General features: G+C 57.5%; 2 protein-coding genes across 3 annotated transcripts in view; one reads left to right on the top strand and one right to left on the bottom strand.

Annotated features, from left to right (window-relative positions):
- The window catches only part of PALMD (palmdelphin), a 38,192-nt gene extending 17,636 nt beyond the window's left edge, over positions 1-20,556 (bottom strand). The window contains exons 1-3 of one of the 2 annotated variants that reach the window (XM_036342839.1): positions 19,976-20,556; positions 5,979-6,059; positions 618-745 (exon numbers count right to left, since the gene is read on the bottom strand). In XM_036342839.1, the coding sequence (XP_036198732.1) occupies positions 618-745; positions 5,979-6,059; positions 19,976-20,020 (254 nt within the window). In that variant the 5' untranslated portion in view covers positions 20,021-20,556. The remainder of the gene's footprint in view (positions 1-617; positions 746-5,978; positions 6,060-19,975) is intronic. The other variant, XM_036342838.1, reaches the window with a different exon arrangement.
- On the top strand, positions 8,407-11,804 carry LOC118672872 (basic salivary proline-rich protein 2-like). The gene has a single exon (XM_036342840.1). It carries the CDS (start codon positions 10,891-10,893, stop codon positions 11,686-11,688), a length of 798 nt encoding a protein of 265 aa, XP_036198733.1. The 5' UTR covers positions 8,407-10,890; the 3' UTR covers positions 11,689-11,804.
- Positions 20,557-24,636: the final 4,080 nt, after the last annotated feature.

Raw genomic sequence — 24,636 nt, forward strand, 5'->3', positions numbered from 1 at the left:
CTTCGCATCGGTGTTTGTAAGCTGCCAATCACTCTAAAGCAGCGGTTCTCAACCTTCCTAACGCCGCGGCCCTTTCATACAGTTCCTCATGTGGTGGTGACCCCCAACCATAAAGTTATTTTCGTTGCTACTTCATCACTGTAATGCTGCTACTGTTATGAATCATCATGTAAATATCTGATATGCAGGATGGATTTTCATTGTTACACATTGGACATAATTAAAGCATAGTGATGAATCACAAAACAGTATGTAATTATATATGTGTTTTCCGATGGTCTTAGGAGACCCCTGTGAAAGGGTCGTTCGGCCCCCAAAGGGGTCGCGACCCACAGGGTGAGAAGCGCTGCTCTAAAGGCTATCGGTGCTGCTATCTTGTGCATGAGCACGTCGGCGGCGTCACCGATCTGCACTTGACGAATCCCTCTTGCATTGCTAGGCGCAGGGACATCTACAGCACCGTCGCCATGGTTCCCCTTGGTGTGTTTCCCTAGTTTCTATGAGAAATTTCAAACGGAAGATCCGACGTTGTCCCCAAACGTGAGAACGGCTCTTCCCCCTGCAGCGTGGGGACTAAATCGGAACACAGGCGGCTGGGAGCCTCCGCGAGGCCCTACCTGAGGATGCTCTGGTCCAGCGCCTGGATCTGCCGCTGGTCCTGCTGGTTCTGCCTCTTCAGCTCCTCCTGCTCCTTCCCGCCGCCGCCGACGCCGTCCAGCAGCCAGCTCTCCCGCAGGGCCTTTTTCTGAGTCAGGGGACACAGAGACGTTTCCTTAAGCCAGTCCACAGCCCCTGACCTCTGACCCCTCTCAAATCTAGGAGTTTCAACACGGGCACACTTCAGAGAGAAAGAATCCTCCCCTTGCCTGAATAAACCTGGCCTTTTCCTTCTCTGCACCCTTCTTTTTAAAAAATATGTTGTTATTAAATTCAGAGAGGAAAGGAGAGGGAGAGAGAGATAGAAACATCAATGATGAGGGAGAATCATGGCTCGGTTGCCTCCTGCACGCCCCCTGCTGGGGATCAGGCTTGCAGCTGGGGCCTGGGCCCTGGACCAGAATCGAACCCAGGACCCTTCAGTCCACAGGCCGACACTCTATCCACTCAGCCAGACCACCCGGGATGCACGGAGCACCCTTTGCAAACCACGGGAGTGAGCGACACCCTCCTCCCAGGTCACGGTGTTTGGGTTGACCTCTCAGAGTTCAAGGGCACGTGGACAACGCACCCAGCGAGCCAGAGCGTCCTCTCAGCCTCTAATTATAGCCGCTGAGCTGCTGTGGAAACGTTTTCCCGCAGACACAGTCCGTGTTATCCCCACAGGTCAGGGCTGATCTCCTGAAATCCAAGACACCACGTGAGCCTGAGTTGTCGCCTTTTTAAAGAATTCACCTGGACTTTAATTTGCTTTTATTTGGTGGACGATGGTGCCCAGTAACACAGAGGCGGTCCCTGTCAGAGGGCGTTGCTGCCCTTCCCAGCCCCCTCGCCGGGAGTGTCAGTCACATGCGGCCTGGTCACTGCCCGGCCATGGGGACGGGCTGGCCGGTACACGGAGAGCGAGCCGTGTGGCGTGATTCCGGCAGCGAGGGGCTGCCTTCTTGGCTCTCAGCCTGGCGGGGAATGAGAGTGATTTTCCTTTTAGCCGCGTAAAACGTGGTGCGTCACCCACACCTCGCCATTTCCCCTGGCAGAGAGCTCATCGCAGGAACAGAAAGCCTATCGTTTGGATGTGCAATCAGAATGACTCGGTGCCATATTCTAGTAATAAAAACAGTTATTTTGCTGTTATGTCACGAGTTAGACTTAAGCATAGGAAGTTAATGAACATATAGGCTCTATTTCACAGTGACATTCAGAATCAAAGGCATAGTAACTATGTGAAAATGTAAGTGGTATGGAGTCAGACATTTTGGCAGTTAAAGAATTATATTTGCTTATATTTTCTGGTTACTTTGGGCAGTTTTTTTTCTTTTTTAAATATATATTTTTTCAGAGAGAGAGAGGGAGAGAGAGCGATAGAAACATCAGTGATGAGAGAGAACTGTTGATGGGCTGCCTCCTGCACACCCCCAACTGGGGACGGAACCCAAAACCTGGACATGTGCCCCGACCGGGAATCCAGCCGTGACCTCCTGGCTCATAGGTCAATGCTCAACCAATGAGCCAGCGGTCGGGCTGGGCAGTGTTTTAGGGAAAGGTTTCCCGAAGCACTTCTACGTCCTACACATCATGGCACAGATGTTGGGAATCCATTTGTTCTTCAAACCATGAATGTAATGGGCTCCCAGAAAAGAGACATTTTCTAGGTTTGTTGTATTTTATGTGTCTCTGTGGCTTGAGACTCTGACCAGGATGCTTGGCAAGATGACCCACAGGGCAGGCCCGGGTGTCAGGACACTAACAACATCCCGGGAAAGCTGCTCGCCCAGCGTGTGGTCGGGGTGTTTGCAGGACCCGGAGCGAAGGGGCTCGGAGGGAGTGCCCGCAGCTCTTTGAAATGAGTGCGCTTCCTGTGTGTGCACCTGCGTCGCTTAGGGTGGTGGCTGGAGCGGACTGACCAGGCCCGCGGTCAGCGAGGTGGGGCGGGGGGACAAGCGGCGAAGGAGCAAGTGAAAGGGACACTGGTCGCGGCGGAGGCCAGCGCGCTCTGGGCGGGGTGCGCCTGCTCCGGGATAGGTTTTCAAATGCTCGCCCACATTCCTGAGCTGTGCTCTGGCGGGGTGCCCGGTGGCCGCTGGGTCAGCCAGCCCTTTCCGCAGAGCTGGGAGATGAGCCTGCTCACCAGACGCCCTTTCCTCCCGCCCCCTCGGCCTCCCAGGCAGTCTCATGGCGGCACAAATGCCTCACAGGTTGCGTGGCAGCTTCCACGGTGAGGGCGCAGGCTGGACTTCGTTCTATACTCTCTGGAAGCTTTGGCGAGCGTCCAGCTTAGTGCCTGGCACATGTAGGTGTTTAAGAAATCGTTACTGTCTTGGCTGGCGTGGCTCAGTTGGCTGAGCATCGTCCCGCACACTGAGAGGTTGCTGGCTCTACTCCTGGTCAGGGCACAGGCCCCGCTTGCAGGTTCGGACCCCCGTCTGGGTACGATGGGAGGCAACTGATCCATGTGTCTCTCTTCTCTCTCTCCCTTCCTCTCCCTCCCCCCCTTCCTCTCTCTCTAAAAATATCAATAAAAACAATAAGTAAAAGAGGTATGTATTGATGGAAAGGCCCCATGTGCGCCTCCGCCAATTCTACTTAAGAGTCAGCTTCAGACCCACTTCCACAGAGCCCTGTTACTGCCTATTCTTATATTTAAATTAAAAATCATCATCTAAGTTCTCCTCATTATTTACTTCATCTTGAATTTCCCACTAGGTTGCAGGCAGAAGGGCTATAGCCCACCAGGGCCATGCTGGTCTCCATGGTATTAATATGCAGATGAGAAGGGCGGTTCCCCACTCCCACCCCTTTGGGTCAGTGCACAGCTCTGGGGGTGGACAGCTCCCTGTGCAGAGACAGAAGCGGCCGCAGGCCCTGGTGCATGTGGGGGTGTGGCAGGGTCTCAGCAGCATGCTCCCAGGTAGCCCTGAGCATAGCGCACCCCACACACCTGTGCACACCCCGCACACCTGTGCACACCCTGCACACCTGGGCACACCCTGAATACCTGTGCGCAGCCCGCACACCTGGGCAAGCCCGCACACCCGGGCACATCCCGACACCCGGGCACAGCCCGCACACCCGGGCACAGCCCGCACACCTGGGCACAGCCCGCACACCTGTGACCAGCTGAAGCATGATGAGCGCTTTGGTGGGCTGGGTTAGAAGAGTCCCGCTGGGTTCTATGGGAGATCATGTTCTCCTTTGTGGACGGCTTTGGCAAGCGCTGCACTGAGCAGCCACCTCGGAGTGGGCCTTCCCGTGGGTGAGAGGGTTCCTGTGTGAAACTTATGTCCTAGAGCAGTAGTTCTCAACCTTGGCTGCACAGTAGAATCACCTGGGAATCTTGTTAAAATCCTGATTTCTGGGCCTCATCCTCCGGAAATTCTGTTCCTTTGTGATGGGGTGGAGCCACCACATTAGTAACAAAGAAACAGAATTTCCGGAGGATGAGGACCAGAAATCAGGATTTTAAAAAGATTCCCAGGTGATTCTAATGTGCAGCCAAGGTTGAGAATCGCTGTCCTAGAGGGACCCAGGGACCAAGGGACCCAGGCAATGGTCACACCTGCGTGTTCTACAGCAAAACCAATCGCTGAATGCAGAGAGCAACGTGTTTGCTTAGGAGCAGTAATTTGTTCCCTGGGAGACCAAACTGTGTGTGTGTGTGTGTGTGTGTGTGTGTGAGAGAGAGAGAGAGAGAGAGAGAGAGAGAGGCAGCGACCCACAGCACTGATTTTGGAGTTAGAAATGGCCCATCTTAAAAACTGCTGTAGGTTTGTCTTCTGACTTCGGTCGCGTTGCAGTGAAATAACTTGGTAAAGCTGGTTCTCACTGCCTTGGGTTCCCCGGGAGCACACCCTGCATTTCCTGGCTGTGTCCGCTGCTCGGTAACTCAGGGGACACCCTGGGGTAGCAGGCCAGCCTGCCTCCCCCCGACCCGCCAGACGCGGACACGCCGGTTCGTATGGGAGCAAAGACACACAGAATCCCGAGCACTGGGGCCCTGGAGTCTCCAGCGACGTGTCTGCTCAGAGGCGGCCCTTGTCCACCAGAGAGATGGGCTGAGCTGAACGGGTCTCTCTGACTTTGGGGTGTGGGCCCCGTGAGTGTAGGCCGATCCCACGAGGGGCTTGTCCCCCCTGCTGGTAGCAGCCCGCCACCCGACTGCTCTCTGCTCGGGCCTGCTCAGGGAGCCCAGGTTCTGGCCTGGTTGCCTCCAGTGGCAGGAAATGCTGAGTCGCAGCTGCTTTAATGACAGTGGCCACACCCACGGGAGAGGGAAAGTCTGATGTTAAAATGGAGCTGTATTTTGGGTTATGATCTCATGTTCCGTCCAAAGAAAATAAAACAAAGACCCAAACCACTCTCAGCCAACATGGCGCCCACTGGGCTGAGCTCTCAGGCCCCGCGTCCTCGGTGGGTGGGCCTCTTGGGGTCGGGCCTGGCCCCTGGGGAAGGGCGGGCCTGGCCTTCCGTGGATGTGAAAAGGGGCTTCCTCGTGGCCCCGCCTCCGGGATGGTAAGCAAGGCCGTGTCCGGGGCCAGATGCCAGGGCTGAAGCCTCCCTCCCTGCGTCCAGGCACCTGAGGACACTCAGGAGTAAAGGCTGACCCGTGAGAAGCAGGCTCAGCTCTGCACATGCTGCCAGGAAGGCGGACGTCACTGCTTGCCGGCCTCTCTGAGCCAGGAGGGTGCTGGGAGGGTGCTGGGAGGGTGCTGGGAGGGTGCTGGAGGGTGCTGGAGGGTGCTGGGAGGATGCTAGGAGGGTGTTGGGAGGGTGTTAGGAGGGTGCTGGGAGGATGCTAGGAGGGTGTTAGGAGGATGCTAGGAGGGTGCTGGGAGGATGCTAGGAGGGTGCTGGGAGGATGCTGGAGGGTGCTGGGAGGATGCTAGGAGGGTGCTGGGAGGATGCTAGGAGGGTGTTAGGAGGGTGCTGGGAGGATGCTGGGAGGGTGCTGGGAGGGTGCTGGGAGGATGCTAGGAGGGTGTTAGGAGGGTGCTGGGAGGGTGCTGGGAGGATGCTAGGAGGGTGTTAGGAGGGTGCTAGGAGGGTGCTGGGAGGGTGCTGGGAGGATGCTAGGAGGGTGTTAGGAGGGTGCTGGGAGGATGCTAGGAGGGTGTTAGGAGGGTGTTAGGAGGGTGCTGGGAGGGTGGTGGGAGGGTGCTAGGAGGGTGCTAGAAAGGTGCTGGGAGGGTGCTGGGAGGGTGCTGGGTGGGTGCTAGGAGGGCTGTGTGGGGCTGTCTTTCTTCCTATCGCGATTTCCTGTTGAAACCCGAGTGCCAGGAGGGCCCTGAGGACAAAGCCGCTGGGCGGAAGGGAAGACACGTTACCTTCAGGTGCTGGTGCTGCAGCTTCTCCTCCTCTATCTTCAGGCGCTTCTCGGAGATTTCCTCCTGTATTCTCCTTTTATCCTGAAATACACAAGTCCCGGCGTCACCTTTCCCATTTCACATCGGTTTCCTTAACCGCGTGTTCTCGGGTTGGTGCCGGGGTGGAGAGGGTGGCCAGCGACGGGCGCCTGGCACGGGTACGAGGCTGCTTTGCAAACTCCTGCTGCACAGCAAGGAGAGCAGAGGGGCCCGTTCAGGGCACCTGTGGCTGGAGGAGGACACGGCGCTTTTTCAAAGAGAACCAAGCCGCTTCCCTGCCCCCCTGCCCCTCTCCTCGCTCTGTCTTCCCCAGGAGCCCAGCGAGGTCGAGCCGTGGGGGTTAGAGAGCCGGCATGTGGGGACCCGGGGTACAGCCTGGGGCGCCTGGCCTGTGGGATTGTGGTGGCCGTGAGAGGGCCGGGCGGGTGCCTGAGGCCCCAGGGGACCACTCTGTGACGTGTGGGGCTGTCTGGCCACCGGGCTGTGTGCCTGAAACTAATGCAGAATGGTGCTGGGTGTGAGCTGTGATGGAAACATTTCACAAAAGTACATGATCAGGAAAGACAACGAAAGATGGAGCTGCGGAGAGGTGCGATGGGAAAGCGAGTTGAGGGAGGGCGCCCTGAAGGAGGCCGGGGACCCTGGGGAGGGGGACTCGTCCCGGCGTGAGGGTGAGGAAAAGGGCGGTGCGATGGGAAAGCAGGCCGGACTCGGGCGCTGCCCCGGGCACCGCTCCCTCCTTGTGTAACTTGCTGTGGGAAGATGGAGAGAACAGGGGTGAGGCACTGCTTGTCAACACTGAGGTTAGAAAAACCTCATGGGGCGAGACTGTATCTTTCACCAACTTCAAACTGCAGAACCTCACAAAACCCAGAACGCACGGCTGGGCCTGCACTCGGCCTGCACCGTTGAGAAAAAGGTAGCGCGTGTACTCCATCGCCTGGGCTCCAGTTCCGGCTCCGCCATTTGCCAGCTCGGTGTCCCCGGACACAGTGCTTAAGTTCTCGGTGCCTCGATCGCCTCATCTCTACCATATGGGTGATTACACTACCTGCCTCATGAGGCATTGGCATGAAATGAGCGGATATGTGCAAGAGTTCCTAGGACAGTGCTTGGCACAGGGTCTCCTGCGAGTCTCCGTGGGATAAAATTTGCTAAAGAAACCTGTTAACCACACAGAACGCCAGGCACTCATTCTGATCACGCGTGCCGTGGTCGGAGGTGTTTGAGAGATTTCACAAGCTGCGCCAAAAGGCCCTGTTTCCTTCTGGTCACCATTGTCATTTTTCAACGGAGGTGACAATGCGGTCCATCTGACTTATAAGAGATGGTTTTAAATCTGCTTCCAAAAAAATGGAGGCTCCCACAGAACAGAAGTGTGTGGCCAGTGGAGACATCGGAGGGATCGGAAGCCGGCTCGGCTCCGAAGGCGGTTAGAAGGAAGAGATCCAAACACCCTTGGCAGCGTGACTGCAGCGGGGCGGCCTCCCCAGGCGGCCGCTTTGAAGATAAGAACTCGCTTGGATGTGGAAGCTCAGGTGCATTTGTTGAAGGAAAACAGCCCGGCGCTCAGCCTGATGTCATTGCTCGTCCCTGCCTGGAAGGAGACGGTGACCTCACCAGGCATCTTCCGGAAGCAGCTCTTTTGGAAAAGCAATCGCCAGGCAACCAGCCGGCCACTTCTTTCCCTTGGATAAGATCTGGCCGTTGGGAAGAAAAACTCCCCAAACGCATGAGTCAGGTCGCCACCCGCTCTGGAGGCTGGTATGGAGCAAATACTAGTCATATTTTAACTTCCTGCACCAGACGCTGTGGAACGTCGTTATGGGCACCGTTTCACTCGATAGTTATAACACGATGTGCTGTGATATTTCCCTTAATAGTCATAGTTACAGGAGGCATCGCAGGAGGAGAAGCGGGTGTGGGGGTCACTGGCCAATCCACGCTCTCGCAACCCGTCAGTGGCAGAGCCGGGATCCCCCCCCCCCCCAAATATGAGTTTTATTCTAAGTGAGGAGTTTGGGCTTGGCTGGCATTGGTTTCTCCTTTGGAAAGGAAGTATACGTGGTGGTGACTGCACCAACACACAAGATCCCATTTAATAAATTAAACTATAATGACTGTTTTTTACCGGTTTACACCGGATTTTTATTGATTAAATTTTCCCCACAAGAACAAAAGCCTCCAAATTCTTTTTTTCTAAATATATTTTTATTAATTTCAGAGAGGAAGGGAGAGGGAGAAAGAGATAGAAACATCAACGATGAGGGAGAATCATTGATCAGCTGCCTCATGCACACCACCTTCTGGGGATCGAGCCCACAACCTGGGCATGCGCCCTTGACCAGAATCGAACCCGGGACCCTTCAGTCCACAGGCTGACGTTCTATCCACTGAGCCAAACCGACTAGGGCTTTAATTCTTATTTTCTGAAGCAAGGTAACAATGAAACCAAAACCCACCCCAAATTGGGACTCTCCCCCGCAAAGTAAACACTAGGCCAGTATCTTCCAAGAATATTTAGGAAAGAGAAAGCTAAATAAGATATTAGAGACAGAATCCAGAGCGCATCAGAAGAACTATGTACTTTGTCCACGTGTAGGATTTTTTCAGTCGCAAGGAGGGTCAGTCTTAGGAATGACAGACTATGATTAAAACACATCATCCCCTCAGCACATCTAAGCAGGAAACTCCTGTTTCCATTTCCACAGATTCCTAAAAGACATTTGACAAAATTCACCATTTAAAAAATTTTAATGAGACATTAAAATTTTAAGGAGAATTCCCTAACTTGATAAACTAGATTAATCTCAGCTCAAAAGGAAACAGCATGCCCAGTGTGGAAAGAGTTCCGAATCTTAAATATTAAATTGAGTTAGGTTCCAGCAGTAACCAGTAAAGTTAGATGGAAAAAGAGAAAGGAAATTAGAGAAACAATTAGTGGGGCCCCATGTTAATGTATGGAAGTCAATTCCTCTGACGCATACAAATCACAATGAGAAGATACCAGGGAAGAAAGTGCTCTACTTGTCCTAGAAACTAGAAAAACTGAAACACCTGGGAGTGAACTTCACGTCAAATGTCAACAAGAACTTGTAAAACATTCCTAAGGGACACAGTAAACTTGAATTAATAAAACTGGTGCCACCTTACGATTAGGAAGACATCATGAAGACATGGTGAATGCCAATTCCCCGCAAGTTGCTATTCTCCATGAACTGTTTGTTCTCCATCAATTTCACGTGGCCCCCACCCATGCACCGATGGCTGTGTCGTGGGAGGCCGTCCTGTGGTAGGATGTTGAGCGGCATCTCTGACCTCCACCCACTGGCTGCCAGGAGTGCCCCCGAGAAGTGATAACGGAACACATCTCCAGTCCTTCTTCAACGTCCTGGCTGAGCACCACGGAGAGACGCTAATCTCCAGCACCCACCAACTAGTGAGGTCCGCTGCGTGGTGGAGCGTGAGAAGAGACGGGCGTCTCCAATGGCCACGAAAACGGGTTTTACCGGGTCAACATGTTGACCTACCGGTGAAAGCACACGGTGGCTGACTCCCTGATGCCTCTAGCTTTCCGCAGGAGGCGGGTGTGTCAGAGGGCATCGGCCTCAAGCCAGAACGACACCCACTGGGTCACAGCGCAGATAGGAGGTGGGGACTTCTGCAGACATTGGGAAAAAATACGGGGTAAGGACTCCAACCCCAATGGCGCTAGACCATGTAGTCTGATGCCATCACCACCGTAAGAGATAGGTTAGGGAGCTACGGAGAGTCGTTCTATTAGGAAAAATGTCTTCAGAAAAAAAAGATACCACAGGATACCTGGGGGTCATCCCTTAACTAAGGAATTGGCAAAAATAATCATCATCATCATCATCATCATCATCCGTGAGTGGAGACTGTTAGGGATCCCGTTCCCAGTACCACCAGCTGCCCACTGCCTGCCTCCCAAGACCACGGCCTGTCTCTGACCTCAGGACCTCTGGTCCCCCCATGAAGGCTTCTTCAGCGTCCGCACCATCCAGCTGTCTGCTTCTCAGGTCTGGGGGGGATCTGTTGCCCACTCGTGGGTGTGATTGACTGGGGGCTTTTCCTTTCTGTCCATCTCCCCTCCCGGCGTTGGGGCCGGCCCAACAGTTGCCTTCTGAGGGGGAAGTTCTCAAGAAGGGATTGAGTCCCACCGCCTCGCACCCGCCTCTGCACCCGAGCACTGTCACCAGCGCTCCAGGCCTGCGGGTGCTTTGCTTTTGAACTTGGATGTTTCCAACGATGGTGTTAGACGTGCCTCACTCTCCCCCACCCTCACCAGTGGAAACGAATGGAGAGACACGGCCTTGGTGAGCACAGTGGCCTTCAGAGAGAACAGATGTGCCCGTGAATGGAAGCGGACGGGAAATTATGTGCGTCCCCAGGAGAAAGACTCACGCGCCCCTTTCCCACTGAAAGGAGGCCCCTCGTTTTCCCTATAAGAGCTCGCGAGTGTATGTGTCCGTTTTCACGACATGGAAGAACGCGCCCTTCGGCCAAGTTTCTACACTTTCCAGAACCTGGAGGAAATGGTGATATTTCCTCCCACTGAGTGTCGAGTGCAGACGTGAAGGCCTCCTAAGCCCTGTGCCCAGCGCCAGGGCCAGCCGTGGGAGCTGGGGTTCCCCGCCTCAGAGCGCAGGGGCGGGTCCGAGTTCCCCGTGCGCGCAGGTCACCGGCACGTGCAGGACCCGCGCACGGGGGCTCCCCAGACGCCAGCGCCCCACGCGCTGTCCTTGCGCCCCGAGGTGCCAACGGTCAGCCTAGCCCTACCCGCCTGGAATCTCCAAACAGCCGGACTGCCCGGGAGCCAGTGGCCCCTGGACCGCGACCCCGTCGCCCCATCATGGGCAGCTACCTGAGCAGGTACCTCCGCACGGCCCGCGCCTCGCTGCGGCCCTCCGCCCGGGGGCGCCCGCTCCCCCCTCCCGGACCCGTGCTTCGCCTGCGGGGCCCGGAGCGGGGTGGGGAGCAGGGCCACGTCCCTTGTGCGCACCCCAGGCTCTGCGCCCCCACCCACCCCCCGCCCCCCACGCCGCCTGGCTGGCACCGAGCCAGGGCCTGCAGGGGCCGGATGCCCGAAGCCAGGAGGCGCTTCCCCGGCCCCCCGCCCGGGCCGGGCCCCGCGGGGCGGGCTGTTCCCATGGCTCCGAAGGGCACGGTGACGCTGCGGATCCCCGGTGCCCGGCACTCACGGCGCCCGCAGAGCCCGGTGACCGTCAGGATCGCCCCCCCGGAGCGCAGGGGGAGTCTCTACACATGCCCCCCGAGCCGAGAGCGCTCAGACCCCTGTGCCCGGGACACGGTGCTGCAGGCGCTGAACCAGTGCAGCAAAGGACGAGCCAAGTTCGACGGCCCGCTCTGGTTTGAGACCCCAGAAGCCAAGAGGAGGAGGCACAGCCCCCAGCGCGGCCGCTCCGCCTTCGCGCCCATCGGGAGACTCGGCGCGGCCCTTCCCCTCGTGCCCAGGCCGGGGCCTCTGCGCCCCCTGCAGCCATGCGGACGGGAGGCCCCCGCCGCCCGCCCTGAGCCGCCCCTGCGCGCGCCCCACCCCGATGCGAGGGCACCCCCAGCCCCGGCCACACCGTCCCGGCCTCCGGCCCCCGAGAACCTGAAGCCCGAGGTCGCCACTGTGTCCGGTTAGTGGTTAGTCAAGGCCTCACACCACGGGGAGCCCAGCGCTTCCCCGCATGAATCAGGGGCACCCCAGATCCCCTCCCACCCCCCCACACCCGGCTGGCAGAGCTGCCCAGCCCCAGACCTTCTCTCCTCAGCTGGCAACATCCGCTGCAGAATCACTGCTCTGATCACACCTCTGCCTCCCTCCCTCCCTCCCTCCCTCCCTCCCTCCCTCCCACCCACCACCGCCTGGCCCGCCCCGCCTCTCCCAGGGCACACGAGGGAGGGTCTTCCTCCCCTTGCCCAGTTGGTAGAATTAAAGTTTGTACTTGTTTTAAATAAGAATTATAGGCATCGTTATTACCATGGAGACGGGCACAGTCTTTCTTTTGGATTCATGTGCTAGGGTTTCTTGCACTCTGCCCTTTCTCCACCTTGCACCGTTAACATTTGGGGCCGGGTAATTCTTTTATTTTTCAATCCTCACCCGAGGATATTTTCCCATTGATTTTTAGAGAGAGTGGGAGGGGGAGAGAGAACTGTGGATGTGAGAGACACATCCACTGGTTGCCTCCTGCATGCGCCCCTGACCAGGGCCCAGGCCAGGGAGGAGCCTGCAACTGAGGTACGTGCCCTTGACCAGAATCAAACCGGGGATCCTTCAGTCTGCAGGCTGATCCTCTATCCACTGAGCAACACCGGCCAAGGCAGGGCAGGGTAATTCTTTGTGGTCTGTTGGGTGCTGGCCTCTGCATGGCAGGGTTTTAGCAGAATCCCTAACCTCTAGGTGCCAAATTAGTCCGGCTCCCACAGCTGCCATCTGGAGTACCGTGGTCTGGACCTGCCCCAGCACAGCCAGCAGCAGGGGGGCCTCCTCGGAAAGGAGCACATTGCTAGCTCCCTGCTGCAGTCACACACCTGTCTCCGTGGGGAGCCCGCAGAGAGAAGCAGGCAGGTGTGTGCGGCAGTGGCTGCTGGCCCCGGCCACGCTGCCCCACCCCTGTCCGCAGCCACTCGGGCCGGTTTCATCTCGGGGTTTGGAAGAAGGTAACGAAGGCTGTGGCCGGAGGCGGAGGCGGAGGCGGCGCGTCCCCAGTGTTTTGGCAACACCAGGCTGGCAGAGGGTTGCTAAGGACTACGCTGTTGGTCACGCGGGCGTCGGTAATGTGATGCCTCCTATCACCCAGGCCGTTAAGAAGGAAATTTTATAATGTCGTAGGTGTGATTCTACTTGAAGCAAGGAGCACCTTTTCCTCATGAGATCGTCCCCAGCAGTGAGCGATTATCCTGCTGCCGGATTTCATAGGAATAGGAGCATGATTGAGAAATAATGTGCGAAATAAAAGATCAGCCCGTCTTAAGTTGTATGTCTAGCTCGACGGCTGGTGATGCCAAACGTTACCCTCGCCAGCTCATTCCTTCCCACATCATCATGAAACAGATGTGAAGTGCCAGCTGCTTCCCCACCTTCCCCCACGAGCCCGCGTGTCTCCACAGACACCTGCTGGGACCTGGCACCCGAGGGGTGTCAGTGTTAACCATTACGGACAACTTCTATTTCTGTTTCCGTCTAAAGTCAATTAACAAAGGGGCTTTTTGTTCACAGAACAATTGCCTAGATTTTTAGTTGTTTTACTTAGACTGTTTCAGCAGGTGACACCCTCAAATTCCAGTTCTGTAAACGGCCACCTCTTAGTTATAATGAAAATTTATGTACCTGGGACAACTATAAGGCTATTGTGACCGTCAGTGATTCAATGATATGACCTCAATCCCATACTTGACCAAAGTAAGCACAGTACTTAGAGATGAGTATGTGAGAGATGTTGCTGATGTTGATGTAGCTGATATGATAAAAGTGCCCGAATCTGTGAGGAAGGCAGGAGTGATCCCGAGTTATTGAATTATTAGTCTATCCAACATTTAGGCACTTCCATACACATGCTATGTTCAAGGCGACGCTAGGGTTGTGTAACATTTAAAAATTATTTAGAAGTAGATGCGTCCGCCAAGGAGCTTACATTCTCATGAGGAAAGAAAATCATGCATACAAGTGACTCTGGCCTCAGACGCGAACGGATCCATGTCGTTACTGAGGCCCAAGCAGGGTGCGTGTGAGCTGAGGGGAGCGTGTGAGCTGAGGGGTGCTTGTGAGCTGAGGGGTGCATGTGAGCTGAGGGTGTGTGTGTGAGCTGAGGGGTGCGTGTGAGCTGAGGGGTGCGTGTGAGCTGAGGGGTGCATGTGAGCTGAGGGTGTGTGTGTGAGCTGAGGGGTGCGTGTGAGCTGAGGGGTGCGTGTGAGCTGAGGGGGTGCGTGTGAGCTGAGGGGGTGCGTGTGAGCTAAGGGCGTGCTTCAGCTGCCGTGGTGGTGGGGGCTTGGGAATACCCTATGAGGGCAGTACGGTACATCTTCCCAAAGTGACCCCACAGCCACTTATGTAAGTGAAAATAGTCTTATTTTATTCTTATTAAAACTGAAGTGTTTCCATTTAATTAAAATATTCATAGTAGAATAAAAATACTCTTTTTTTTTTAAAAAATATTTTTTTATTGAACTTTTTTAGAGAGGAAAAGAGAGGAAGGGAGAGAGATAGCACATCAATAATGAGAGAGAATCATCAATCGGCTGCCTCCTGCACGCCCCCTACTGGGGATCGAGCCTGCAACCTGGGCATGTGCCCTGACCGGGAATTGAACCAGTGGCCGCTTGTTCATTCAGTAGACATTCACCCCCTCAGCCACACCAGTTGGGCAAAAATACTCTCTTGCTTGATTCTAGGAGGAGCTCTGTCCTCTGGGTCTCGGGGTTGGGAGTGTCCACACGGGACCGGGCTCCCCCGCAGATGCTGGTCTCTCGGGTACCAAGCCAGTGCTCCCCAGCAGCTCCCACTGCTCCCCAGCAGCTCCCAGTGCTCCCCAGCAGCTCCCAGTGCCCTCCAGCAGCTCCCAGTGCCCTCCAGCAGCTCCCAGTGCTCCCCAGCAGCTCCCAGTGCCCTCCAGCAGCACCTAGCCGTGGTGCTCTGCGCTCAGGGCATCCTGTGGTCGGGGCTGGCGAGGCGGCCCTCTCACCCCGCAGCAATGGGAAAGCTGGCCCGTTATCAGAACGCATTTCCTTAGTGAGCTCCCACCGTCGCGGCGCCTCCCCACGTGGTCTCCGTGTGGGCGGCTGCTGTGCTTGGCACAGAGGCGCAGGGCACGTGCGTGAGGACGCTATTCCTTCGCTGGGAGAAAGGAGTCATCCTGGGACTGCGCCGTGGGAAGTTGCGCCCGGCCTCATGGTTCGCACCTCCTGGCACAGGTGTCCTCCACGCAGGCACGCCTACAGCTCCGGTGCCATCTTCCTGCGCACCCTCAGATGCTCGTGACAAATCAGTTCCTCCTGTGACAATGTCTGAGCCCCGAGTACAGGTGCGGATGCTCTCTTTGCGCCATTATTGCTTTAAGAAGTCCTGCCCGGCCGGCGTGGCTCAGTGGTGGAGCGTCGACCTATGAACCGGGAGGTCACGGTTCGATTCCTGGTCAGGGCACAGGCCGGGGTTGCGGACTCGATCCCCAGTGGGGGCAGCCGATCCATGATTCTCTCTCCTCATTGATGCTTCTCTCTCTCTCTCCCTCTCCCTTCCTCTCTGACATCAATGAAAATATATTTAAAAAGAAGCCCCGACGACGCTGCACAGCGCAGTGGTCCAAACACACGCGGTGCCTCCCTATAGTCAGAGCGGCTGCTCGCTCTTGCTTTCATTCCCTCGTGTGCAGGGGCAGGAGAGGAGGGGAGAGGCCCGTGGCCGCCGGGGAGGTGCGAGTAGGGCCCCTCCCTGGGCGCGTGACTGTGACGCCCTGCAAGGCTGCAGGCCCAGGAGGGCCCAGCATGTCACCGAATGCTCCGCGGCTGCCGTCCTGAAGTGTGGGGCACCCGTTGACCAGGGCTCCCCACACTGTCCTCGTGTCTGGGCCCCACGGTGAGGTCGTTCCTGCTCGGTGGTCGTGAACGGCCTCAGTAACAACTAGGAGACCGGACAGTGACGGAAAGGCCATGAGCCGCACGGGAGGGCCCGTGGCGGGGCAGCGGGTGCGGGAGAGCCGGGCGGCCGTGCTGGCGCTGCTCTGTGTCCGGTGGATTTCTGCCCCGGGGAAAGCTTCCGCAGGAGGGAGGGGGTCCGGGGTGCGAGCTCCTTATGAGCGCGGGTCCCGCGGCGCTGGCTGCCCATCTGGCTCCGTGGTCAGATCCCAGGGTCAGAACTCCCCGTGGCTCCCCTCCAGGTGGAGTCGGTCCGGGGCAGGTGCTCGCTCTGTGGTTACGTCCCAGCGTGGACAGCGCTCTCCTCCTTCGCACCCATTTCTCCGGGCCCATCCCGGCCACTCAGCTGCCAATAACAGCCCCCTCTCGCCCCGCCCCCCGCCCCCCACGCTCACCATTCCCGAGTTCCACTCCTTCTCACTGACACGCACGGGGCTGTGCGGAGCAGGTGCTCAGCACCGTGAGCTGAACAAGGGCTGAGAGGGTGGCTGGCAGCTCCCTCCTGCCCTCTCCTCCCGCTGGTCTGTTCTCTGAAAACAGATCCAGGGCTCAGCCTTCTGAGCCCCCCTCTGGCTCCTCAGTGTGTGAGGCACCAGCTCCAGACCCGGAGCTTTCCTGCCCGAGTCCCCATGCGATTCGGGGCCCGTGTTTTCCAACCCACAGCCGGATGGAGACGCGAGCAGGAGGGTGTCCCTTAGTCTGCAGGAGCGGACCGGACATGGCCGATCTTACGGGAGCTTCTCCTTCTCAGGGGACTCCCTGGGCCTCTTCCCTGTTCTTTTTTTTTTTTTTCAATCTTCACCGGAGGATATAGTTGGTTATTGATTTGAGAGGGAGAAACATTGATGTGAGAGCGATACATTGATCAGCTGCCGCTCGTACACACCCCACCAGGGATGGAACCCACAACCTAGGCATGGGCCCTGACTGGGAATCGAACCTGCGACCTTTTGGCGCACGGGATGACGCTCCAACCACAGAGCCGCTGCCCGGGCCCCCTGTTCCGCAGTGGGGCCGGTGCGCCTGCAGAGGGGGCTCTGGGGTGACTCGGTCGGTCCTCCGTCTCGCTCCTCCTGAGAACACTCGGGCCTGGAGTCCTCAGCCCCAGGACTGCTGACCGCAAGCCAGTTCCAGTCCACAGTCTGCCTCCACCGCCCTCCTTCGTGGAACAGCCGCTGTGTTTCCGTGTGGGTGACCGGAAATGAGCCTCGAGAGACGTTTTCACCAGGTACTTATACGTGATCGGCTGGAGGCCGCGGCCGGACACTGAGCTCCTGGGCGGAGAGAGCTGTGGCCGTCATGTGGGAGGGGAAGCGCTGCACGGGGATGAAGCAGGCGAGGGGGAAGGTGAGAGCCCGTGTGCACAGCAGGGCCCGGATCCGCACATGCAATCGGCAGTGCCTGCTTCTGAGCAGCCGCCTTGGGTGGCGTCGGCCTCGTTCTCCTTGGAAAGACTTCTGCCTCCTCTGAAGTCCGCCTCGCTGATGGAGCGACAGGGCGCCATCACGGCGACTGGGTTTCCGGTGTGAGGGCCCCGGTGCCACGTTTCACGGCTGACTGTGGGCGATCCTTTTTTTGTTTTTTTTTAAGAGGAGCAGGAAGGCTGCTCCGTGGTTCTGTGAAGTTACGGGCACATGCATTTGTTTTTCCAGTTCCTTGCAGTGGAAATAATGACGGTTTGGATACCCAAAACCAGGTGGAAGGAATTCGGCCTGGAGATTAGTGCGTTTGACAGCCAGGAACGGGAGGAGCACATCTCGACATGAAAATCAAATAGATTTCAGAGCGTAAAACATTCTTTCCCCGTTCTAACAAAGTGACGTCTCGGAGTTGGCGTGTTTGGAAGCACCGCGCAATCGCCTGATGATTTTGCTCTGGAGGCACGTACACAGGATGGCTTTGGTGTGGAGGGAAATGGGAGGGAAACAGTGAAAATGAGAAGATTGTCCCTGGGCCGGAGATTTTGAGGATCTTAAGTGCTTCCCAAAGAGGAATAGTCCTTGCAGTCTCTGGATACTGTATGCGCATGTGTGTGCGTGTGTGAATATACATGTGTGTGCATGTGTGTGCGTGTTCCCAGGGCAGGGGCACAGCTGAGGTGGCTTCCTGGGTGAGGCCGGGCTGCAGGAAGCTGGCATTTCCAGGGTGTCCGGGAGGGAGGCGAGGGCCTGTGTGGTTTCCATGGTCACAGCACTGCTCCCGCCTTCCTCTCGGTGGTGACCAATGGGCCCGTGCTGGACCTGGAGACTGGACTCAGCTAGAGGAAATCTGTTCCCGTAGACTTCCCCCAATTCTTTCCCTGCGACCTTTATGCAAACATATAACTTTCAACACAGCATTGCTTCAGCGTCTCACTTGGGAGATCTGCTTAATCCTGGCTAATGGGGCCCGTGGACGCTAATGGAATGGTCCGAACACTCATACAGTTTTTAAATGTCCCCAAAGTGCATGTCGCTATATTCAGGGACCTCCCCGCTCGCTTGCCGTGGCCCCCCCTGCTCTGTCTCCACCTGTGTTTGGCGCCTCAGTGAAGAGTCCCCGTCTTCCCGAATACCTGTCACACCCCACCTTTATTATTTTTGAAAATATATATTTTTATTGATTTCAGAGAGGAAGGGAGAAGGAGAGAGAGAGAAACATCAATGACGAGAGAGAGTCATGGGCCGGCTGCCTCCTGCACGCCCCACACTGGGGATTGAGCCCACAACCCGGGCACCTGCCCTGACCAGGAATTGAACCATGGCCCCCTGGTTCATAGGTCGACGCTCAACCACTGAGCCACGCCGGCTGGGCACAGTCCTGCCTCTGGAAGGCAGGGCACAATCAGTAAGAGCCACAGGTGCGCTGGTGGGCACCAGGGCCACGGGCCGGGCTGCACCGTTCAAAAGAGAACAATGCGGAACCCAGGCTCCTTGTGTGTTTTGTGGGGTTCATCGTTCCCCTCGGCTCCTTCGGAGACAGGCGCTCAGAGGTCGCGGAGCCCGTGCCCACACCGCTCACGCAGCCGCACGAAGTAACCTTGGCACCACAGCTGCCGGGCCAGAGGCCCGGCCACAGCCAACACGGCCGGGCCAGCTCCTGCCCCCCGAGCAGGACAGCCGGCCGGTGGCCGGGCCTCACACAGGAAGCAGCACACCGAACCAGCAGCGGCCCGGACCCGCCTTCTCCCGAGAAAGGAAAGTGGACGCCAGAAGCCATACGTCTCACGAGCATTGTCTCACGTCTCATGGACGGTGCCGCCCTTCCCACCCGCCGGGAGAATGTCTCCACTCCCCAGACCCCCTGGGGGGCCCTGAGACCCTGTGTCCACTTCATAGAAACCCAGAGCCGGGATTAGCTGTTACTTATGCCGGAGACTCTGAAGAGCAAAGGAAAATACCAACACCCCCCCCCCCCCCCCCCGCCTGCCCTGCTGTGGCATCGGGTTTCTCTAAAGCACCCGCGTCCTGGCAGCTCACTTCAGTGGCAGAAAACGCGGAGACGCTGGGGTGCCAGTTCCCAAAGTTCCTTCTCCTAAAGACAACGAAGTGAAGCTAATGATCAGTGATCATGGCACACAGAGTTCCCAGTCCCTGCCAGGCAGAGGATTTAATAACATTAAAGTCTAAAAAGCTGCATCACCTCAGGAAAGCAATTCATTTCTTGCTTTGACTCGTTCCCAGAACACACCTAAAAAAATGCGTTATTTTCCTTCCCGGCATCAACGAAATATTTTCCAGAACCAGCGCCCCGCCCGCCCCGCATTCCTCCGTCAGGCCCCGCGCTGGAGACCGAGGGCTGGGGCTTCACAGACGCGCTTCTCCCAAGCCCAGCCATGGACCGTCATTTCCATCCTGCGGGGCTTTCTGGGGCACGCTCCCCCACGCAAACACGGAGTTTCCACTTGTTTGCGTTCTGTCTTTTTCTCTCCCCGCTTTTAAAAAGGATTTTAACTTTTGGAGGGATTGTTTTAAACAGTTTCCAAGGTGGGGACCTGTCCTTGGATCGCACGTCTGTCAAAATAGGGATTTCAGGGAAAACTGTGTCTCTGAGGCGCCGGGAGTCAGCCAGGCTGTCTCCGCGCTCCGACGGCTGTTGGAAACGCAGGCACAGTGTTTGCAGAAATCAGGAGCGCGTACTCTGCACGGGGGTTCGGAAACCCGGGGGTGAGGGAGGGTCCGGAGGGCTAAGGGAGCCGCAGAGGCGCGATGACAGCTCATTTTCCACTTGCGGGGGCTCCGCGGCCCCCCGGAGGCAGCCACCGCCCCCCAGGCAGCCCCCCAAGAGGCAGCCCGGGGCCGGGAGCGTGCACTTACCGTGATGGCCTGCAGCCGCTCCCGCAGCAGCGCCGCCTCGTCCATCCTAGGAGTCCCAGCCCGGCCGACGCTGCAGGAAGTCCCCGGCCACCATAGGTCAGGAGCCTCCCTGGGAGAGGGGCAGGGGTGACCGGGAGCCGGACAAATCCACCCCCAGTCCCGCCAGGGAGCAGCCGGGGCCGCCGGCGGGGCAGCGGCGTCTGGGAGCAGATGGACACACCGGTCAGCCAGACAGACACATGTAATGAGGGTGCGCCAGGCGGGCGGGCGGCGCCGGCTGCTGCTCCGCTGACTGACAAGTCTGAGCTCGGCTCCCAAGCCCTTTCCTCCAGGAGCTGCCAGCCCTTTGTTGTAACGCGCACAGCACAGCGAGCGCTCTCATTAACTGTTCCTTCCCCACGCCCGTCCTGCCGGGCTGGCAGGGGAGCCCACAGCCGGGTCCTCCCCAGGCTGGCAGGGGGAGCCCAGGCTGGTCCTCCCCGGGCTGGCTGGCCTCCGCCAGCGTCACCCAGGGCCCCTGTGGGGGTCTTCGTGTTTGTACAAGGCACTTCCCCTGCCCTCTCCTCCGGGCTCTGCAAAGACAGGGCCTCACCTTGACTTGGCCCAGGCCTCTGCCTGCTGTCAGCCCTCCTCTGATTGGCTATAGATAATCATGACGAATTCGAGGCTTTCCTTAGAACTTGCTAGAGTGGTAAACTGGCCTCCCCTCTCCCTCACCCTCCCGCTTCCGCAGTGGTTTGAGTCTTGGGGAACCTTCAGGTCACGGGGAATCGCGGGCATGAGGGTGACTGTTGAGATCCTGGCCCCGCAGCTGTCAAGGGACCCCCCCCCCCACCCCCTGTGCGCACCGCCCCCCATGAACTCCTGTCCCGGGTCTCTGAGGAAGGCAGGCCTGCCTGGGACCTTGATCAGAAATGACGCTCGGCTCTTGGGACGCTGCCCTTGCTGACCTCCCGGTTGTGCAAGAGGAAGGCTGGGCCTCTGTCGGTGCGAGCAGACATGCCTGGCTCCCACGGGTCCTCGCCGCCGGGCCTTCCCCTTCGGCGGAGAAGCCGAGCCCCTGGAACGCTCAGTTCACGGCGGAGCTGGAGCTGGGCCTGGACTCCATGCTTCCCTGCCATTTCCTTAATCCCCTTCTGAGCAGCGGTCCTCATCACCATCTCCCTCGTGTGTGGCCGCCATCGGACACCTTCCTATGGGCACTGAGCTGAGAGCTGCAGGGACGACCTCTGCAGGGGACACGCAGTTCAAAGCCCGTGGCGCTGTCCACGGCGGTGCCACACCAGCTGGTGCTCGTGAGCGCTCCCTATGGGCAGATGCTGGGCATCCTGTGGATCTTGCGAGAGCCTGGGAGACAGATGCTACAGGCCTGGTTTACACACGTGGAAACTGAGGCCCAGGGAGGAAATTTTACTTGGCCAATCAGTGGCAAGGCCAGGGCCGGGACCTGGAAGCCCGACACTGTAACCGCTGTTCCTCGGGCTGCTCAGGGACCGGGGCAGGGTGGGAAGGGCCCCCCGCCTCCTCCTCCAGGGAACTCCCAGAACACGTAGCCGGGGTCACCCCTCGGTGGAACCCTGTGGGAATCCCCTTTAGAGAAGAGATTTCTGCATATTCTCATGTAGAGCCCCCTATCCCCACCCCCCACCCAGCCATGGAACCTGAGGTGAAAGCTGCCGGTTTCCCGTCTGAAATCATACCTGAGCGTGGGCTGTCCTAGCACCTACGCCCTCAAAAGATGTTCAGGGGGACAAGAGTGTGAAGGCGTGGTTAGGGGTGGGCCAGTGTGAGTCCCATTGGGGGGATATCTAAGCTGATAAGAAATAGCAAACCTTCAAAACGGTCCATGTCGTCGACCTGCAGATCCTGGCTGCCGGGTGGTGATAAACACCTCAGTCAAGAGTGTGTGTCTGCTGCCCAGAACCGACGGGCCTCCATCCAGTTATTGGTCAGGATCTTTTCCTAAAATCAACCTACCGCTAGGATCTCATTCTGCTCCCGGAAAACATCCTGAAGGGGAGGGTGAGATAGAAGAAGGCGGTCAGGGGATCCAGGAGGCAGCAGAGTGGGGGCCACTGGTTGGCGTCGCCGTGCGTGTATTCATTTATGTAGAGGACAACATTAACAACTGCTGCTACTGTAAAGCATTTGCTATTCCTTTAACCTGCGTGTATTTACCCAGCACCTATGATGCGTCAGGCGCTGGGCCAGGTGTTCGGGATGCATGGATGTACGTATGTATCCGCCGGAACTCATATTTGAGTAGACGGTGGAAGACAAACATCATGAGCAAGCACAATACAGGAGGGGAGAAGGGGATCATGTTAGTGGGAGTCCTCTAAGGAACCAGTGCCGGATGGAGTGGATTGTTGGGTTTTATCAGTAGGACGACCATAGGAGAGGCCATGGGGAGGTAGGACGAAGAGGCCGGAGCTGGGAACGCCTGGGAGAGGGGTCAGACCTGGTGCGAGTCTGACCCGGGTGAAGGAGAGAGGGGGGCAGGGCTGGGTCTAAGGAAGGTCACCGACGCTACAGAGAGTCTTGGAGCCCAGGTCCGGCATGTTTCAGGAACAAGGTGATCCGACAGGGAGGAAGGAGAGGATGGTGACAGGGGACGTGGCTGGAAATGGCACAGGCCTCAGCTCAGGCAGGGTCCTGGCCATTGTGAGGACTCAGGCTGTTTTCCGTGTGGGGCAGGAGGCCATGGAGATGCTCTGAAGCCGGAGGCCGGGCGGCCGGGTAGGACGCCACTGCAGTTGAGAAACGACGGCAGCTGGAGCCCAGGAGGTGGCAGCGAGGGCAGTGGGGATGGGTTGGACCGTGGATGTGTTTTAACGTGGGACGAACAGGATTTCCTGCGGTTGGATGTGGGGTTTGAGGAGAGAGGCTTCGAGGTAACTCTCAGACGGAGCACATGGCAGTTGCCATCGGCTGAGGTGGGAAGAATGCCTCGCGCACGACACACAGATCTGATGGCTCTGATGATCGGTGGCATGGTTTTCCAAAGACAGGACGCGGCCTACAGCCGTTTCTTCTTAGGCGCTTGGTAAAGATTAGCCTGCGACTTTCCTGTAAGTGAAGTATTCCGGAGGCCCCCATGCGTGCTCCCCTACGCCCCCCAAAAAAGAATTCTTCTAGCAGACAGCAGCACGTGTGCGTTCGTCATGCTGCTTTCTCTTTGAACATCACAGTTTTGTTTTTTCAGGCTCAGTTTCCTAGAATTCCAACCACTGCCGCATTTAGCGCAGAAGGACATGTAACTAAGCCCCGGGGGCCTTTGGAGATGAAGGAGACAGCTGTTTCCTGAGCACGGCCTCGGGGATCCAACAGCCTATAGAAATAGCCACAGATTTAAAAAAAACCCCACGAACAAACCAAGCACACAGACAGCCGAGTAATCCCCCCACACCCGGCGAACGGAACGAAAGTGCTCTGTAGCCGGAAGAGTCCCCTTCTCACGCGCGCACAGCAGGAGAAACGAATGCTGAACATAGCTGGGGCCTTAGCCTCGGGTCTCCTCTGCCCCGTGGACAGGTGGACGTGGAGATACCGGCATCATGGGATGTGTCGGCATTGCTGTGAGCCGGGGAGGAGTCAGGGGCCAGCAGTCCGAGTGCGCATTCCTCCGAGATCAAAGACAACAGGTGCCTTCGCCCAGTGGGTTCCTCTCCATCCGCTGACATTTGCGGCGTCCACACCCCCGCACCGCGTGCGCCGTGGAGGGGAGAGAAAGGACCATGTAGGCTGGGCTTTTCACGTCCTGGTTCTGAGTCCGAGGCTCTGTGAGGACGGCCCGTTGCCTGACTCACTTCCCCTCCTTTGTGGGCTGGGTGCCGGAGCTTTCTCGCCATTGTTCTGGGGTTGGGTGTTTTCAGAAACCCTGTTCGCTGGGATGCCCTCCCCCGGGCGCTTTCATTTCCAGCCGAGTCGACGCTGCTTAAAATGTTTGCCCCAAAGAGTGTGTCTGAGCTCCGAAGCGCCTGGCCTAGGCCGTGGTCTGCGATCGCACGCGGACGCTGGGGTTGGCGTTGGTGGTTGGGTTTGCCTTCTGTGTGGGCTCAGCTGCTCTTCGAACCGGGGCGTGTAGAGCTTTTGTTTTGGAAAATGATTTCTCCATTTCCTCCCAAGTTGGTGATTTTCGTTGAAGGAGTAGCGGATTGCAAGCGTCACCGTTGAGTAGCTGCAAGTTTTCGCCGTAGATTTCCACAGAGGAATCCTGAGTGGGGCCCCTTTTGTTGCTGAAACACCTGCCTGCCCTTTCCCGTTCTCCTTACGTGTGACTCTCCTTTTCCCGTGGGGTCTGCACTGGGATCATAAACGCAAAGAGAGAAGTTGAAACTGACCGTGGAGGAGCTGTGCTCCCCGGAAAGAAGTCATTGATCCTGGAGTCCGACTTGTTCCTGAATTTCGACACGGGGAGTCCTAGGTCAGACAGCTAGGCCTGCATTCCCTGAGGAGGCCTGCAGGACAGCGTGGCCCCCCGGGAGTGCAGGTGCGGCCCTGGATGGGGAATTGTAGAGGGTAACACCAGCAAACGGGAGCTCCAGTTGCTTGTCCATTCATCCGTCTACACGTCGCACGTCGGGTGAACATCCGCTGACTGTGCAACCAGCAGCGTGCTACGTGCTCGAGACGGATGCACAAGACAAGGAGCCCCTGTG

Source organism: Myotis myotis, unplaced genomic scaffold (assembly GCF_014108235.1).
Source record: "Myotis myotis isolate mMyoMyo1 unplaced genomic scaffold, mMyoMyo1.p scaffold_m19_p_18, whole genome shotgun sequence".
Classification (NCBI taxonomy): domain Eukaryota; kingdom Metazoa; phylum Chordata; class Mammalia; order Chiroptera; family Vespertilionidae; genus Myotis; species Myotis myotis.

Coding starts and splice junctions, on each gene's coding strand:
- LOC118672872 (XM_036342840.1), top strand. CDS start 10,891: ATGGGCAGCTACCTGAGCAGGTACCTCCGCACGGCCCGCGCCTCGCTG.